At 38.0% G+C, this 19,903-nt stretch overlaps 1 protein-coding gene across 2 annotated transcripts in view; it reads right to left on the bottom strand.

Moving 5' to 3' along the window:
- dgki (diacylglycerol kinase, iota) overlaps positions 1-19,903 on the bottom strand; it is a 94,223-nt gene that overhangs the window by 13,236 nt on the left and 61,084 nt on the right. For both annotated transcript variants that reach the window (XM_062443406.1, XM_062443407.1), the window contains 20 exons: positions 19,063-19,158; positions 18,391-18,473; positions 17,979-18,039; positions 17,754-17,867; positions 13,555-13,680; positions 13,129-13,207; positions 12,789-12,844; positions 11,475-11,537; positions 10,057-10,130; positions 9,261-9,372; positions 9,049-9,135; positions 7,532-7,644; positions 4,120-4,220; positions 3,840-3,919; positions 3,554-3,598; positions 2,927-2,996; positions 2,355-2,395; positions 2,087-2,211; positions 1,589-1,614; positions 268-305 (listed from right to left, as the gene is read on the bottom strand). In XM_062443406.1, coding sequence (XP_062299390.1) covers positions 268-305; positions 1,589-1,614; positions 2,087-2,211; positions 2,355-2,395; positions 2,927-2,996; positions 3,554-3,598; positions 3,840-3,919; positions 4,120-4,220; positions 7,532-7,644; positions 9,049-9,135; positions 9,261-9,372; positions 10,057-10,130; positions 11,475-11,537; positions 12,789-12,844; positions 13,129-13,207; positions 13,555-13,680; positions 17,754-17,867; positions 17,979-18,039; positions 18,391-18,473; positions 19,063-19,158 — 1,590 coding nt within the window. The remainder of the gene's footprint in view (positions 1-267; positions 306-1,588; positions 1,615-2,086; positions 2,212-2,354; positions 2,396-2,926; positions 2,997-3,553; positions 3,599-3,839; positions 3,920-4,119; positions 4,221-7,531; positions 7,645-9,048; positions 9,136-9,260; positions 9,373-10,056; positions 10,131-11,474; positions 11,538-12,788; positions 12,845-13,128; positions 13,208-13,554; positions 13,681-17,753; positions 17,868-17,978; positions 18,040-18,390; positions 18,474-19,062; positions 19,159-19,903) is intronic.

Genomic DNA, 19,903 nt, shown 5'->3' on the forward strand with positions numbered 1-19,903 from the left:
ACATGGTCCAGATATGTGACGTTACTTTGCAGCTAAAACCTTTCAGACGTCATGCATTCAACAGATTTGAGAGGTTGATTGATTTGGCTGAATCACAGTGGCTTCCTATCAGATAGTGAAAGAGAGAGAAGCTGGACAGATTTGCATATTTTATGAAGGTAAGATCAAACTTGCTCATTGGACTGAAGCAGATAGAGACAGGTATAACTAGTTATAATAACACGTTCCTCTACAGTCTGCGTGCATCAGTGTCAGTCGGTACTTTACCATAGAAAGATCCCCACAACTGGCAGCTGTTAGCAGAGCTGTGAACAAACAGATAAACACATTAATCATGTGAGTTTCACATAAATAGTTTCTGCATGTGAACACAACAGCTACCTATATTCAACACGACTCACGGTGATAATAATGGATGTTTGTCATTGTTTCCCAGAAGTTTGTCTCAGCCAACTTTCTGTTTCACTTTCAAACTGAAGGTACAGTACGTGTACGGTCAGATTGACCTTTAGTTATTTCCTTGTGGCAGAATATTTCTATTCATTATCTCTGGAGTCATCAAACTACCATCAATAGCACATCTAAAAGTACCTAATGAGAAGAATGACCAACTAGAATGACCAGTGTTTGTCATGTGTGCACCTTAATATGTGTGTATGTAGCATTTATACTGTACACAAGAGTTTATGATCATATACGAGTGACTGATAGGAAGCAAGAGGTAGCAGGTTACTCGTCTACAAAGCAAATCTCTGGTAAGTTAGTAGCTGTAAAGGTCAAGATATACTAACTGTGTTACTTCCTTGTTTTTTGTAATAGTGACTCGTATGTGTTTTTTATCTACATGTTACATAAGCGCTTTATCAGCAGATTTTAGAAAATTGTTTACAAGCCTGTACTGCTCTCTGTAAAATGAACTTTAAATTGACTTTTGTTAGTCTAACTATTAAACTATGAAATTAAAGAAACCTGCTCTGTGTGAATCAAATCCATTTAAATTATCTGTTAAAAGATTTTGATGTCAGAGGGCAGTTCACACGCTCAGAGTAAGTGCAAAAAGACATGTCAGGACATGTTAGAATGAGGAACGTGGGTTTTATTAGACTTGGAGAGTCCCAAAAATTACACTGACTAATGACTGGAACAAGAACAAAACGAAAGGGAGGCTTTACAGGACACCTTTGTTATGGACTTCAAAAAACCCTGATTGCAACAACTGCAAGACCCTCAAGAGATGTTTATATTGTATTGAGATAGTGTAAACACACACGCAGGCACACACACGCAGGCACACACACACATACACCCACACTACTGCAAGCTGCTTTTGACCTCACACATCTAGAAAACCTTCAACCTGCTGATTGTTATGTCAAATGTTGCAGAAATCAGGATATTTCTTAACACATAAAACTGCAGCTTTAACCACAAAGAGGATGATGATGATGCTGATGAAGTAACATCTTTCTGGAAGGAATAAAAGTTTACAGTTTAACTCCAAAGTGGTGACAACGCCCTAAACTACAGCTGCAGCTGCAAACAAGTGTTTATGCATTTTTAAATGTGTGTGTGTGTGTGTTTGTTATACCTTGTTCCTCAGGTGTCAATGGAGCACTGGAAATAGAAATTAAAGAAGGAATTAATGCATGAATGAATGGCTTATGTAGCTAAAACTTTATTTTGCAATGATTATTCTTCATTATGAATTGATTTTTAATGATCTACTGATTGAGTGGCTAGTTTATAAACTTAGAAAGATAAAACAAAATGCTGATCACAAGGTCTCAGAGCCCTCAGTGATATTTTCAAATAGCTTGTTTTGTCCAAAATAACACTCCAAAAACAAAAGATATTAAATGTACAACACTTTAATTAATCATCTGATTATTATACAATAAATTTAAACAACACACATTTAATATATGTAGTATTTAGTCATAATACAGAAACACAAAGACTGGAGCACACTGATTGAATTGCAGCCTTTCAACACGAGTCCATGTATACATGCTTATCTCTGTGTGTTTTCAGGTATCTGTCATGTGCATGTGTGTGTGTGTGTGTGTGTGTGTGTGTGTGGACATACCCAGCAGCAGGTTCCACCACCAGATCGGGCATCCCCGTGGACGGCACCTGGCTCACCACAGGTCCCTCGTGGTCCAGGATAAACACCTCGTCCTGACAAATTTCTGTTACAAAGTGGAGGTGCTCCTACAAACACACACACACACAAAAGCGGTAGAGTCAGCAGACATTTCAGTGATACTAATATAATATAGAAAGCATCAGTTTAGTTGCTTCTGAACTACTGTTTGTTTTTAATTCAAGCAACAATAAATTCAGTAATGTTTTACCTGAGCTTTGTCGATGCGATAGAAGCGATCAGCTGATGTGGCTGTAGAGCAGAGACATGCGTGTCAACAGGATTAACTTTTAGAAATACATGAGAAATGTCTCTGTTTTATTATTAACTATGAGACCTAGAAAGCTCCTGAGTGAGGTGGAGTGCTGATAAAGAGGCAGATGTGTAAATGTGGATACTGAAAAGTAATAAAACCTAATAAACATACTGAGATTTATTTTAAATCTCTGTCTTTAAAGGATCTAAAAATATATACTTCTGCAGAATGCTTTTTATTACTGAATCTGTTTTTTAAATATATTTTTTGTTGTCACTTTTGACAACAGTGATAAAAATGATTGAGCTTCATTCACGTTTTGCATTTTTATTGTGTTTTAAAAAAAAATATGAAATTAGATTAAATTCTGAGTATATTCAAAAAGTATGATTTCTATTGAGGAGATACTGTAAGAACATTATTCAAACCTGTATTAGCGTCCACTATTGTTACTTATCTTAATGAAAATATTATCTTTACTTTCTTGTATTTAGCGCTTTGTTTTTCATTGTTTCATTGTCACTCACAGTCTAAGAAGCTCCAGTTGGGAGAGAGTCTACTGGATGAACTGGTCCTTGGGATGCCTCTGCTCTCATCCTGAAGACAAACAGCCCTTCATTAAACAACATGATCAACTAAATTTAAAAAAAACAGGTTAAAACAAGAATTATCAGAAAAAAAAAGTAAAAGAGAGAAATTAGGTAAGAAAGACAAATGTATGTATTTTTTTTAAAGGATTTTCTTTTTTTGTAGCTGCTTTCGTACAATTAATAACAAGACAGACAATCAGGACAATGAGTGTTTAGCGTCATTAAAATCAGTGTTAAACTGACCACAGCTACTGAATAAGTTTATATTATTAGTTTATTTTCTAATGTGTTTTATAAGTGAACTTTTCATTTAATATGTGGATATATATTTATCACCATTTTATGCTTTAAGAAACTACCAACATCCTTAAAAAATGTAATAGCTACCATATAATAATCCAGCTACATTTCTAGCATTTTTTCTGACATATAAGGGATAAAAAGCCCTTTCAGGCATAATGAATAGTCTCATCAAGAAATTATAATTATGTAACAAACAGCTAAACTAACTGATATTAATCGCCCCTTTCCTGCAAAAGAGACCACCTAAAAGTCAAAATATACCTGGTAGTGCACTCTGAGGCCAGTAGATGGCGCCTGGTGTAAATCCTAGCAAAGCACAGCAGACAGGTTTCAAGGTTAACAAACAGCCAAAGCATGTTAACTCTGTTAGTGAACGTTTCCAACATGAGACACGCAGCTCGAGAAACGGCTCTGCATAGTTCACATCTATAAATAAACACAGGAAGAAAATCACGCTGCACGATTCATGAAATAATGATGTTGTAGAGGAAAGAAACAGGAGATTGTGATTATGAAAATGAAGATGAAGATGAAGGTGAAGACTTGCCTCTTGTAATCTGTCGATGTAGAGTCTGCATGTCTCCAGGTCACAGTCTCCCCTCACCACCACAATGCCTACTGGGATAGCTGGAAAGACATAAAACACACATTTAACACTGTAATATATGAAAAAAATGTGTATATATTAAGTGTATATACTTTGATTTAATAGGAGGAACACACACACACACACACACACACACACACACACACACACACACACACACACACACACACACACACACACACACACACACACACACACACACACACACAGAGAGCCTTACAGATGTCTCTTAGTTGTTCTTTGTCATACTGCAGTCTGTCGTACTCCTGGAGGCTGATCCGATTAACTCGCAGACGGAGACGATCTGGTACTGCGTGAGGACTGGAAAAGAAAAACACACAAACACAGACACACGTATGCATGTACGTGCCCACACAAACACACACACACACACACACACAAAGAGACACAGTACAGACAATGATACAACGATAGGGACACACAATACATACATGCACACACACATACACACATAAAAAAGTCACAAAAAGAATCACAACTTCTCAAGTCATCTTATTAAACTCCTCGCCTGTCTCTCCACACTTCCATTTAGAAGTTTTATAACCTTAAAATCTAAAATATCTAATAACTGGAGGTTTAAAAAGTGGTCAACACGTCCTCCTCATAGAGCAGCGTTTATTTTGAAGGCATGATAAAGACCTATGCTGCCCTCTGCTGGCACGACTCTGATTCTTTGAGTTTGAGGCGGGTCAACATTGTTAAGTCAATGTTTGTGGGAAATACGGCCTTCAACACAGATGGAGGTTGATAAAGGCAGAGTATTGACTTAAAAAACATGGTGGGCATCCTGGTAGGCCACTGGTTAAGATGCAGGATGCAATCAAGGCATAAAATGGCCCAAAAAATACAACAAAACATTAAAAAACATGGTGTCCGATAAGCAAAAAGCACAATGCAAAAACGCTGCTCTAAAGCTTAAAACCTTACCTGTAAAGGAACTACAAAGGGTTTAAAATTACAGTTAGGTTTCATATAAATGCCACTTTTATTCCTCTCAAGCAAAGTTGATGCAAAATGATGAAAACAGCTTTTCGGGGGGGGGGGGGGGGGGGGGGGCGTGGACATCAAGAGAGAGCAAAGGGTCGGTGCAGGGTTTAAATAAAAGCACAATTCAGGGGGTAAAAGTTAAAGGTAAAGGGACTACAGCGGGAAATACACCAAGACCAGAGGCAGAAGCACATCGAGAAGTGGAAAGGCTTCAGCATGCTGCCGTGCTCTCTCTCGCTCTCTCTTTCTTTCTCTCTTCATGTATGACTCTCATACAAAACATTAAAACACTCACATTCAACACAATACGACTAAACTAGAGTGTGACCAATATGTGTCTATACAACGAAAACTAATGATATGAATATTTTTTTGGAGTTGTAGGCGTTCCTCCTACATTGATACGGTTTAGATTTGATGCTTTGCAGAGATATTTGAGTAAAAGAGAAACCGACTTATGGAGAAAATGAGAAATGAATCTGAACTTTTGATTTCATTTCTAATAAATTTGTCAATTTCAACCAATAATATGAAAATACCCCCATCTAAATAGTCAAATTGGAAGTACTAAAGGGATTTTTCGATTTTTCAATTAGTGACTAATTGAATAATCGAAAATCCCTTTGAAAAAGAATTAAAATATTTTTGATAATTTAACATTACTTATAGTATGAAGAAAAATAGCAAGAAATTGTTGCTTCCAGCTTATTAAATGTGAGAATTGGCCACTTTTCTCTGATTTATTTTATTGTAAATTGAATATATTTGGAAACAAGACATTAGAACTTGCAATTTTTGACAATTTTCTGACACTGTATAAACCAAACAATACATTAATTTACAGATTAATTGTAAAAATCAAATATCACATATATATATATTTTATAATGGCAGATATAATCTTTAAAAAGCTGCAAAATGTGAGTTCTGTCATGATTAAGAACATAATATACTTCAATATATTAGGTGTACATGAACAGTGAATCACATAAACATAACTTTTTATGTCAGCAGTAAGTTTAACAGAAGATAAAATACACTTTATGTTAATTCAATATTATTTTCTGTCATTTAATCAATCAAACTGAATTGTATTGATCATATTAGAGTGTACAAACATTGTCTGGATTCACTAAAAGGATAATATATAATAGAATATTGGTCCAACTCTGAACAAACAGTGACATGACAGCACTGACTCATTCACACAGACTCATACTAACGGTGACAGAGGGCTGAGGTACTTACACAGAGAAGGAGTCGGGGGGAGCAGAGAGGCGGCGCAGATCAGCTGCACACACCTTCTGAATACTACGGCCGCACACACACACGCAGAAGAGAGGAGGAACGAATGGCGGAGAGAGAGAGAGAGAGAGAGAGAGAGAGAGTGAGAAGGAGAAATAAGAGAGGAGAGTAAATAAGAGAAGAGAGGAGAGAAGAGGAAAAGTGAGGAGAGAAGAGAGGAAACAGGAGAGCAAAGGAAAAGTGAGGAGAGAGGAAATAAGAGGAGAGAAGAGAAGAGGAAACAGGAAAGGAGAGGAAAGAAGAGAAGAAAGTAGAGGAAGAGAGGAGAGGAGAGAACAGAAGAGGAGAGAAAGAGAGGAGAGGAGAGAACAGAAAAGAAGAGAGGAAGAGAGGAGAGGAAGGGAGAGAAGAAAAGGAGAGGGAAAGAGATATTAGGAGTAGAGGAGGTGAGAAAAAGACAAAATTAAATGAGAGAAGCAGACTCAAGGAAAAGAGAAGATATGAGAGATGAGGAGAAGAGGAGAGGAGAAAAGAAAGGGAGAGGAAAGGAAAAGAGAAAGAAGAGAAGACGAGTTTAGGAGGAGGAGAGAGGGAGATGAGAAAGAAGGCAGGAGTGGAGAGGAGTTAAAACAGGGAAACAAGAGGAGGTCAAGGTAAACAAAACAGAAATAAATAATAAATAATTAAATAGATTACAAATGTGTTATTGGGAGGAGGAGGAGGGAGAATGAAAAAGGGAGCACAGACAAAAAAAAGAAGAGGAGGAGGGACAGACGGAGAAAAGCCCAGAGGTAAGTGGACAGACATTGATAAGCACAGTAGCATCAAGCAAAGACACTAATTAATGCAGCTACAGCGACTAATACATCTCTCTTTTTATTTGTCTTTCTCTCTCTCTCTCACACACACACTCTTATTTTTATAGTAGCTTTTAAACAGTTAAAAATAGACTCACACACATATACGCACACACAAATTTAAATACATGACTTATTAGTGCTGCAGGAATGGAGGAGAGTTAGTATCTGCATCTCTTCCAGGTATATAAACTTATTAAATCTGACTTTATATACAGCAGCATCCCTGAATAGAAATCAATACACTCTACAGATTATTAATTCTTCTCAGCTGATAGATAATTAATACATGTTCCCCCTCCTCCTGGTTGTGGTGTTGTTTTTTTTGGCGAGATGATGAAGTAAGAGAGTAGATGTGGGACAATAAAGAAAGAGGAGTGAATGTCAGCTCCCACTAAAACAGATTGTATGACTCACTCAGTGCAACCCAGGCTTTTACAACGCTGCTGGCCTACTTCTTCAGTCTCTCTGTGTGTGTGTGTGTGTGTGTGTGTGTTACATGTGTGTGCTGAAGTGACTCACTCGTTAAGCAGGGGCACAGAGGTGCGTCTCTTGCTCTTCTGGACCATGTTGGCCTGATTTCGAAGGGAGATGCGGAGAGTGGAGGGAGACAGTCGACACGGCTCACCATCCACCTGTGAGACATAAGGGTTACTGTGGCATTAAAAAGGACGAATATCGCACGTTTCCAGGTGTATATTTTATAATCTGGGGCTCAGCTGGTTTATCTTTGTTTGATTTAAAGCTCCTTATTTATCTTATGCTGATCATTTATGCAGCTCCTCAGTTCAGCCTCTGTCTGAAACAAGTTGTTTCATCTTTGTAAACAACAGCAGCAAGATTTCACTTATTTTTCTTGTTCTTTACTCAACATTAAAACTTCTAAAACACCAGGGTATCTCCAGTTAAAAATAGTTTAGACAGTTTAAAAAACTAAATTAAAGACATTTTAATACATCTGTACATGTCCGAGCCCGAATCTGATCCCAAAATATGTGAGTGGACTATATGAGCAACCTTAGCAACGACCTTAGCAACAAAGACTACAGAACGGACGGCCATATGTGGGTATGTTTGATGTCATCACGAGGAGGAAATGAGTGACTCAAACCTTGGTTTTTGACTTGCAGGCAGCATTTTTACATGAACTTTAACCATGTTTAACATCCAATATACTAGTATTAAAATAACAAAGTCACAGAAGGCATCAACTAAAAGGAACTAATCATTAAATAGAACAAGATTATCTCTCAATGAGTCTTGCTACCTCAGCATTGAGTAGTTTCACATATGTTAGAAGCAGAGCTGAGGCAGCGACGACTCAATTTTAACATTATTTATTCATTTATCCTCCTTTAGCAGTGGCCTCTTTTCTTTTCACAAAAAGTGACCATTGAAGCTTGAAGGTACATTTCTGACCTCAAAAATATCAGTCCACTTTACTTGGTTTATCTGTAGCTTTCAGCCACATCTAACTTCCTTCATCAGCTTCCCCGGCTCTCAACCAACATCAATACTTAGGTCCCATGATAATAACTAAACCATCTGACAACTGAGCAGACTGCACCACTGATTGAAGGCCATGAAATGTTGTTAAAAGTTACAAAATACTCAATATTTTTTTACATCTTAGCAAACTTGTCTTCATACCTGAGTTACCAAAGATGAAAAATAGCTGCAATTTGTGAACAGGCAAATTATTTTAAGCCATGAATGTGCCACAAAATAAATAAAATAAGGTCAGTATTTTGTACATTCATGAATCTAATCTAAATATACATTAACATACTGCTACAATGATTTTGAGGGTGACAGGCAACACGATTCATGAAGATATTTAGTTAAAGAACATTTTTAACATTTTAAACTCAGTGGCGTGAGCTAAATTCTGTCTTTTTCCCTTTATTGATGAATCCAAACATGGTTCTATAGTCAATTCTCCTCCCAAAATCAAAATCTTCTTTATAATAACACAAATACTTTATCTAATAAATACTCTATTCATTTGGTTTCGTAGGTCAGTGAGTGTGTGTGCTCACCTGAACAGGTACAGTCTTGAACGTGGTGAGAACGACCTCCCTGCATTGGTGCAGCCTCTCCCCGTGACCTCCAACCTGCAGCGCCGCCTGGTGGACAGGAGGAGAAATGTACAGTACTATAAATACACTACTCTGCTCCCTTTTTTTCTTTTATTTTGATGCCAGTTCTTGTTGTTGATTGTGTTTATTTAAAGTTTAGTTGTTTCTCTCACCAGTGAGGCCATGGTGAAGCCGATAACTTCGATACAGCCGTCGTCATGGCGCTGAGGTTCAAAGTCCCGGTGGTCGCCTGTGTTTCCCCACGGCATGGTGCCAGCACAGTACCTACACACACACACACACACACACACACACACACACACACACACACACACACACACACACACACACACACACACACGCATGCACACACACACAGAGACACACACACAGAGACACAGTAAGAAACAGAAAGAGTTGGGTATTTAGAGATATGCAACAACTGGTTCTTTATAACATCTGCAGCTGATATCAGGTAACATCCAACATCATGATATAGACTCTCCCCTAAACACAGACAGTGAATTTATTATTTTAATGTCTGACCAGAGGAATACTGTGAGAGGATTAAACTCTTCTCCTAAAACGGCTTCAGCTTCAGAGTGCGAAACCAAAATTAGACCTCTTGTATTTTGCTCTAAGCCGCTACTGTACTAACCCACTTTGAGGAATTCAATTAGGACATACTCTACATAATTATAATTAGGTGGCATTTTTGGGACATTAAAGTGATCAAAGTTAAAAATGCTTCTTATTGGCACACAGTGTCATATATTGGCAGTATCTGATATACCTCTAATGTAAATAAAGCCAATATAATATAACCTTATATGTGCAATATCCAGGAAAACTTCCCAGCACCTGCTCATTATGATTTATTTCTTATTATTCCAGCTCCTTTTCACTACTTTGCCTTTTTTTAAATAAATAGTATAGCACAGTATCATTTGGCTCTGTATGTACACCTACCTGGGAATGTTTAGAAACACAATGCACTGGAATTTTAACTCCTGGATCTTAGGAGTCAGATCTGTACCATCACACTGGGAAAAGAAAGAGAGAAAAAGAGAAAAACGTGAGTTAGAGAGAGTCATTTAAGCTGTGCTGTATGATCAGGACCGGTGGTTTATTAAATAGACTTCACCGACCACCTGTGTGGTTTGCCGATACACCTGAACATGAGTGATCATAATCCACTGTTTAAAATAAGCTGTAACTAATGTTAGTGAATGTATGTAAACAGCAGATTTTCACTCTCAGATCCTTTCCTTGGTTTTACATGTCTGTCCCAGATTCACTCTCAGTTCTCAGTTTTGAGTCCCGTTTTCAGTGTGTTTTCGCTCTTGGTCTTAAGCCTGTTTTCATGTGGAGGGATGTGTGTGTGTGTGTGTGTGTGTGTGTGTGGGGGGGGGGTGTTAGAAAGTGATTGATACACTTCAAGGCTCACTCTGCTGTCTCACAGCAACAGGAAAAATGGAAAACTGTGTCGACTAGAGAAAGAAGGAGAAGAAGGAGCCATTTTCTGAGCACAGATAATGTTTCAGGGTCAGGGTTATTTACTGAAATGTCTGCTCGCGCCCATCAAAGAGTAAGTTGTGATATTCTTTAAGGCTTTTTACACTTATTTGATTCTACTACTAAGAAATATTGTCTCATCTCTTATTCCTCTTATTGCTAGAGCTCCACTGTTGTCCAAAAAACTAATAAAAAAACACATCAATGAGCCACACCATTGCACTGGGTGACATGTTGCTTCATTACAATGAGCACAGCTGCTGTAAATACACCACATATACAGCCAACAAATGCGTGGTTTCCTCTGTTTGCTAAAAAGTACAGAGCCCAGCTGTTTTTAGGAGGCATTCTTTAAATAAAAGTATAAATTTGTCACCAATTTTCTAAAGATTGACTTGCTAAAACAGGCAGGGCGTCGGCTTGAGTGCCACAGACAGGAAGGGGAAGTTGAAAAGTACTGAGAAATGGAGTAATGCATTGGTGGCAGAAGGAAGGCTTTTTGACACTGACATTTCAAATCTGATGAAATCCATGACATAGAAAACAAAATAATGAACTTTAACATCCCAATTAAGTCCCACATATGAGATATAATAATGTGCTTGGTCCGAGCAGGGAGGTCAGAGGTCAGGGTCAGAGTGTTATCTGTGGTGCTGACAGTGGTACAATGTCTCGCCGAAGGACACTTGTTAAAGGAGCAGCTGAAAGACAGCCTTTTTAATCACCAGGCTGACCTGCCGCCCAGACATGTCGACATGGAAAACGATACAGAGTGAAAGAGAGAGAGAGAGAGAGAGAGAGAGAGAGAGAGAGAGAGAGAGAGAGAGAGAGAGAGAGAGAGAAAGAGAAAGAGTGTTTGTGTTAACACTCACCACCACTCTGACGTGCTTGGACAAATCCCTGGAGCTTCTCTGGAGGAAATCTGAGAATGCAGCCTACACACACACACACACACACACACACACACACACACACACACACACACACACACACACACACACACACACACACACACACACACACACACACACACACACACACACACGAACAGAGAAAAGGACCCAATCAAACCATTACACTTCATTACATTTTCTTCATTAAAAAGTGATACCCCCCTCCCCCACCTACATGCTTCCTCTTTTAACTCCCATCTATAATGTCTTCCTTCCATCTACCATCTATATCTGTACCTACAGGGTCCAATAATGATGCTCTAAGTCTGAAAGTGGAAGCTGGAACAATAGCGAATGTAAACATTTCTAATTAAAGCTTGTCAAACTGCTTCTGTGCTACTACTATACTAAAAAGAATGATTAATTCTATAAAAGTGCAAAATATAAGGTCAAAATGAATTGCTTATATATATATATTTCATGTCTAAGACTGTTTGTTATTGTTTTAAAATCACCAGTAAAAGCAAAGAAATGTGGTTTGTAGCGACACCTCAGACTTTCTTCTTCCTCCTTGCAGTTATTAGTTCCTCTATCTTCTTTTCATCTGTATTTTCTAAGCTTGAATTCTGTGTATTAAAGCTCCTTTTTTACTCCTGTCTGCTCCTAAATTTCTTTCAAGGGGGCATTTACTCTTTGCCTTCATTCTTTTAAAAAACATTCTACGTGAGTGTATATCTGTGTGTTTTATGAAAACAGACAGTGAGAGAAGAAAGAGAAAAATGAGAAGTTTGGGCTGCATGAGTCTTTGCGTGCGCGTGTGTGAAAGTGCAAAATATAAGGTCAAAATTAGCTGCTGATATTTATTGCATGTCTGACACTAACAGTTTTTGCTTTAAAATCACCAGTAAATGCAAAGAAATGTTGTATCATATCACAGACCTTCTCCTTCTTTCTCCTTGTAGTTATTAGCTCTTTTATCTTCTTCTCATCTGTATTTTCTGTCCTTGATTTCTGTGTCTTAAAGCTCCTTCTACTCCTCCTGTCTGCTCCCTAATTCTCTCCTTCACATAATATAGATTTAATTCCGTCTGTGTGTTTTATGAAGACAGACAGAGAGAGATGAAAGAGAGAGAAAGAGTTTGGGCTGCATGAGTCTTTGCATGTGTGTGTAAAAATGTGTGTGTGTGTGTGTGTGTGTGTGTGTGTGTGTGTGTGTGTGTGTGTGTGTGTGTGTGTGTGTGTGTGTGTGTGTGTGTGTGTGTGTGTGTGCGGTGAGTCAAATGGGACGCTCACTCCTGCATAGAACATCTTGTTGCGGAAGCGACTGTTAAACTTTTCTGGGTTGGCCTCTGCAAAGACACAATCAGACAGACAGAGAAAAAGAACGAGAATACATTAAATATCTTGCAAAGACAACTGGAAAAAAATAAAGGGAGACAGAAACTCATTTATGCATGCATGACTGCACAAGTGTGTATCTAAATGTGTGTCCTTTTTAATATTTTATTTTATTCTCCTCGTCTTTCTGTTACAGCCGTGCATTAAGTGGAAGGAGGTAAACTTAATGGGGTATAAATAGAGCTAATATGAGTTGAAATGTGGAGAGAAAGACACTAAAATAGATCCCACTGACCTCTGGACTCGTGGAACTCCAGGGTGACGTGGGCGTCGAAGCCCAGGCTGAAGTAGTTGTTGAACACATTCAGAGGCAGCTGAGGCCATGAGAGGAAATATATTAAAAGTGAGTGTGCTTGTAGAAATATTATATAACATTTTTTAACGTAGACAGAAATGGCCAAACACAGCTCACGTCCTGGTTACATTTCCTAATGTACATCCATGAAAGCTGACAGCTCAGATCCAAATTTACATGTTCTGTAGACACGAGAATCCTTTTTATGTTCAGTGTTTTTATCCTGTGTTACGCTTCAGTTTTGGTACTTTAGTTTGAGTTACATTCTGCTATGTGTTACGTAAGCTATCTGCAAAGTATTGTTAGACACACCACCAGTGTAATTAAAGTTCACATGCACACCCCAAACATCAGCTGACTTCTGACCTTCTGCGTGCCCTCCTCCGGTTGGACGGCACTTTTCTCCACAAGAAGGTTCCACCTGTCCAGCTGCACCACCGAGCCGTCCTCCACGTGACACAAAACCTTGGACACCGGCTCGTCTGTGTAACCCTGCGGAGAGAGAGGGAATTAACAAGAAAACAAGATAAAGGCACAGTGAAGACTTGAATTTGGATTATAAAACATATATGCAGTCATTAGTCAAAGAATCTCATGTTTAGAGCCACACCGACAATGAATTCATCTCCTTACAAGTATTGTGTGTGTATCCAAAGCTGATATATCTTTTTCCTCTGTGCCGTTGTCCTAAAGCTAAAGCACTTCAATGAGCTACTCAGTGACTCGTCCCTTCAATATATAAAAGTATAATAGTTTGGTCACATTAATTTGCTTAGAAATAATAATAATAATAATGATAACAGTGATCACATTTTCAGCCTCTATAGAGTAGTTCTGTGTCAGGCTGATGCCACTGAGCATGTGTGGGAGCGCAGCATGTATCTTGTTGTGCTTCATATAACAACCTCTTGACTTTGCTCTGAAGGTCTTTTAGAGATTAACAATGTAGTACAAAGTGAAGATTATAGATTAGTCATTGGGGCTGATTATAGACAAATTAACATGACCAAACTCTTTATAATGAAGGAACATGTCATTTAGGGCAGTGGTGTGCCTCATTTATGTGCTTTTAATAGTTTTTGGACAACAAGGAAACTCTACAGCACAGAAGAATAAGATATATAATCTTAAATCACCAGCCAAATAATTAATTAATATTTAACATGCTGATTTCATATATTGTGCATTAGAGAATGTATGTGGAGGTAAATGGTACATTTTTATTTTTCATTATTTTTGTAGCACATATGGTGAATGAATGTAAACAAATAAAAATAGGGGAAAAGTCTTTATTAAAATGAATCTTAATTATTATTCTAGGAAAGAAGATGGCAGGGTACAGATTAGATGGGGAGAAAAGGGGAAGGGAGCAAAAGGAGAAAGATGAATAAAGGAGAAAAGGAGGAAAAAAGTAGATGGTGAAGGGATGGTTGGATGTTGTGTCTAAATGATAGCCTATAAGCTATTTGCTCTCTGTGTCCATCGAAGCACCAAGGTCTCTCCTCCTCCTTATGTACTTGATAACAAGAGCTCAACACACACTTAGAGAGAAAGAGAGAGAGAGAGAAAGAAAGAGGAGAATCAAGAGCGAGAGCACATAATGACCGGCTTTCAGTGAGTGGTCATTGAGACTGCTTTACTGACACAATAACCACTTAAAGTGAAAAGAAAGCTGAGAGCATGCCGCAAACACATGAATAAATGAGCTGATTTTATGGCTAACACACACACAAACAAACACATACACACACACACATACACACACACACACACACACCTCACTTTATCATTATCTGTCTTTTTCCTGCCATCAATCCATGTCTCCACCCCCCCTCGTTCTGTCCTCTGTTACTATTTTCACAGCTTTTTATTTTCTTTTCCCTCTTGACAGGGACAGGAAATCAGAGTACCAAGGACTGCACTGAGTGACACACACACACACACACACACACACACACACACACACACACACACACACACACACACACACACACACACACACACACACACACACACACACACTCTCTTGACAACAACAACAATGTGAGGATAGTAGCGCTCATCAGCAGGGCCTCCTCTGTGAGGTGCTCGAAAACACACACACACACGCGCACAAACACACACACACACACACACACACACATACAACAGGGCTCACACTCTGCCACACAGCACGTCACAGGGACATTCACACTCACACAGAGGCGGGGCAGGACGGGAGCCAGGGCAGGTGGAGCGGTAAGTAACACAAGTGAGTGTCAGAGAGAAGAAGAGAAAGGTAACAGTGAAGGTAAAGGTGAAGGGAATGAGAGGCAAAGGCAGAAAAAAAGGAAAAGGGTGACAGCAAAGGCGAGGGTAATGGGAAGAATTAAAGGAAAGAAAAGGACAAAAACAACAGAGACAATGAAGATAAGAAAACCTGCAGGCAGAAACAGCGAACAAGAGAAAGGACAAAACGGACACACTACTAATTACACACACTGAAGATATGCATTCACTCAGCTTTATAATTATTCCTCTGTATCAGGAGGTTTTTTTTTTAAAGCTGTACTTCTGGAATAAAACATAATTAATGTATCCTCAGTCCATCATTCACCACAGTGCTTATATATATATATATATATATATATATATATATATATATATATATATATATATATATATATATATATATATATAATGCGCCACACACGGCAATAAATGATAGCAAAATATAGCATATACAGCATGACCACATTCATAAGACGTACACCTTTATTTAGAAATAACCAACCTAATATGAAAGATAAATTAAGTAATAAACTATTAACCAACATTTCAGTCTACCTAAATATTTGAGTATTCCTATGAGAGTCTTTCTGTGAAGCTCAGATTCATAATAACAATATACCTGCATGTTATTCATAAGAAGGCACAGCAGATGAATCATTAATATAAATCCTGTAAAATTCAATTTAAATGTCCCTTAAAAAAAATAAATGAACCTACTTAATGTCACGCTTATGATAACGTGATGCAGAGGATGATGCAGATAATGTATCTTCAGTGATTTTAAATAAAACATTTCCTATTTATATTATGTGATTCAATTTAAAATACCAAGACAAATATTTGATTTAAGTTCTTTTGTTGTTGTTGGGTTTTTTTGACTCAGACTTTGAGTCATTCAGAGAGATATTTTGATGTATTATCACTGCTACAAGCCCACATAGCTGCTCTAAAGAAAAGCCTAATGGAAGAATGTGGGAGCTTGCAAAGGTCTCTTCTTTTATGTTGCGATGTGGGTTATGCAATATGTGTGTGTGTGTGTGTGTGTGTGTGTGTGTGTGTGTGTGTGTGTCAAGGGGCAGAGTCTTGATGTTTCAGCACTTCGCCTTATTTTAGCAACAAACTTCAAAAGTATAAAGCACCTTTGTTAAAGAAGGACGGTGCATTAAATTTCATCTTTTTAAGTTTCAGCACCTCTGAGCACCTTCAGCACTTTTCATGTTCAGGTTTCAGTAAAAGACTAAAGAAAAAATAAAAGACTTTTATTAGTTTATGGTTGTTGTCGCTGATGTAGGGAAGCAAAGGTGACGCTGGAGTTGAAAATGAAAACAGCGGTTGGAGCAGCACTGAGCGACCAAACACTTTGTACTGATTCAAATCTTATCTCTTATCTTAAGAAAAAATCCAGTACAATTCACATCATATTAATCAAGTTAAAAATCATGAAGATAAGCACAATTTTAATTAATTTCTAAACTCGGTGGACATTAATAGTTTGTAACATGACTGTAATCAAAAAGAGAGAGAGAGAAATAAATGTATAGGATATATTGTATAACCCTTTTAATTCATATAAATGAATATATATCAATCTTAATGTTGTGTGAATGTTCATATTATTTTTATTTTAATGCCTTGGAATCAATCTCATAACTTTCATGCCCATTAAACCCATTGAATTAAATTGAATCATGCAGCACTCATACAGGATATAATCATTTCTACCATGAGAGCAACAACAGTCTTAACTTGACGTGTTGTCGCTGTGCAGAGGTCAGACAACAGTTATATGTCAGGGGTCAGAGGATGAGATACACAGGAAGCCAGCTCTCGTAGTCTTCCTGGAATGTGTGAGTGTTACTCTGTTGCTCCCAGAGGTGTCGGACACATGAATAATTGATTGACTTTAAACTGCATATGAATATTTGTCCAAATACTTTGCATAAATGATACACCTTATTACTTAATATTTGAGTAGAAGATACCCTGGTAATATTATCATTCATATATACAATAATATACTTTTTATTTACACATTTCTATTCAAGTTATGTTTTCAATGCATTGTTGGTTTTATGTATATTTATATACACACCCTATTTTCTTTATTCTTCGTTTTTTTTTGCAGTATCTTACTATAACTTCCCTCCTGCAATGACCCCACAGTTTAATCTATCCTGTTTTATTCATTCGTTGACCTCGAAATCATTAAACAGACACTTTTTCAATGAAAATAATACAGGGAGGAGAAACTGCTACAGCACGTCCTGCTGCACAAGTCAAGGCTACGAACTCACCCCGCCCCAGTTGAGCGTCCTGGCGAGGTCATTTCCTGTTCCCAGAGGAAGAACAGCAACAGGAGGCTGGGGGTTCATCTGTAGCTCATCTAGAGTGGACAGGATCCACCCCACCTACAGAGAGACATACACACAACAACACACTCATATATATATATAAGCTGCAGAGACTTAGGATTGAATATAAATTCATAGGAATAAAATAGAATAAAAAAAGACTCTTACCGTCCCGTCACCTCCGCAGGCGAGGATCCTCAGATTTGGCACTTTCCTGTATAACTCCAATCTGATCAATTTGCATGAGAAAGAGAGAAAGAAAGCGGCGCTGATTGGGTGTTGAGTGGGTGTAAATTGGTCAATGTTTGATGAAGCCGGCTCCAGCCCCCCCCCCCATGAGCAGTGAATTTGAATAAAAGGAGACTAAAACTGAGAGATGTTATAGTGAGAAGATATAGCGAAGCAATTTTCACCCAGGAGTGCGCTGTGATAATAAGAAGAGTGATGTGCGGTGAGGGTTTTTAGGAGGAACTCTTACAGATTCACAGAGTGCAGAGAGTCTTTTTCTAGATTCTAGTCATGTGATCTTTAACTAAAATGTATAAGGAGCAACACACTCTTCCCAATGAAGGGTACTTACGCCTCTCGAAGCCCACCCTGCGACAGGTCAAAGACTTGACGTGGGTTCAAGATCCACATGAACATCTGTAATACCTTGGCACCCTACAGAGAGAAAAAGAAGGATAAATGATGATGTAATAATGATAATAACCATCAAGTGAAACATTTCAAGGTGGCTTTTTTAGAAAACTCTGATGAAACTAATCCAGTCTGAACCGACATCTTGCTAATTAAACGTTCTGTTATTGCCCACCGACAGATTGTAATAACTCCTGAACAGCCTGACAGAGGCAGAGCAGGAAGATTTTACATCTAATTTCAAATAAATCATCCAACAACACCCTGTTGAGATCCGTAAATTAATAAAAGACTTATTAAAATCTGATTAAACCATGATGCAACATTATCTCTTGTAAAGTACGACACAATCAGGAGAGCAGGTTGTTGGTTAAATCAATTGTGACAGACAAAGTTAGTACAGTATGTCTTCCTGCATTTAAAATGAATTGTAGACATAGAGAGAATAGTGGTGAATAAGAAGGGTGCTGTGTCTTACATCTTAAATTATGAGCAATAATTTAGCAAAAAGTTTTGAGTGGGAATAAATCACATTAAAGGACCCTCCGCAAATGAGGCGAGCCTGTATTGGTGTTACGTAGGTGACAGCAAAAGATTAACATGCAGCGCTGACCTGGTTGCCGCCGCTCTTGGGATTAACAAAAACTAAGATGGGCTTCATGAGAGGAGAGGGGAGAGGCTTCAACATGAACGGACGCCATTTGGACTCCTAGGGAGAAAAAAGAGAACAAGGCAGAGTAAGAAATGTGACTCAAATCTTAGAAAGGAAACACATATGTAATAGATCAAAACTGTGCATGGGCTACAATAGAGGTTACCTAACTGAGTATATTTTCATACTCCTACAGTTAAATAATTCAACTCTGTACTTTCCTGTGCTGGTTTCTGTTCTATCTTTTGATTTTTGATTTTATGGCACCGTGTGACAATCTATTCATCACTAATGTATACGGCCCTCTTGTAAAGTCTACTGAGACGTCTGTGTTTCTACACTTTAAATAAACTGATTCACTGTTCACTGATCGAAAATGTTGATCTTACTCTATTATAGCTTAATTTTATTTCCAATTTAATACTTTTAGTCATGTATTTTTATTTTGCCATGTGTTGCTTTTATATTCTGTCTTGATACGTTTTAGGTTTGATGTGAAGCACTTTGAATCGCCTTGTTGTTGAAATGTGCTTTACAAATAAATTTGCCAATGTCAAAAATAGATGGCCGACAGCCCTTAAACACTCCAGATGCATTCCTAATCTGGCTTCATTTAGCTTTTGACAATAATATGTTTTGTCAGTTATTTACACACATATATACACATTTATTTATTTAAAAAACTTGACTGACAGGGCATCTGGTGGCCTAGAGGTTAAGACCAAATGACCGCAGTACTCTATGTTCAATTTAAGATGGGGCTGTCATGTATTATGTAGAAAACATAGTGTGTCTAACTTTA

This window comes from Scomber scombrus, chromosome 22, assembly GCF_963691925.1.
Source record: "Scomber scombrus chromosome 22, fScoSco1.1, whole genome shotgun sequence".
NCBI lineage: Eukaryota > Metazoa > Chordata > Actinopteri > Scombriformes > Scombridae > Scomber > Scomber scombrus.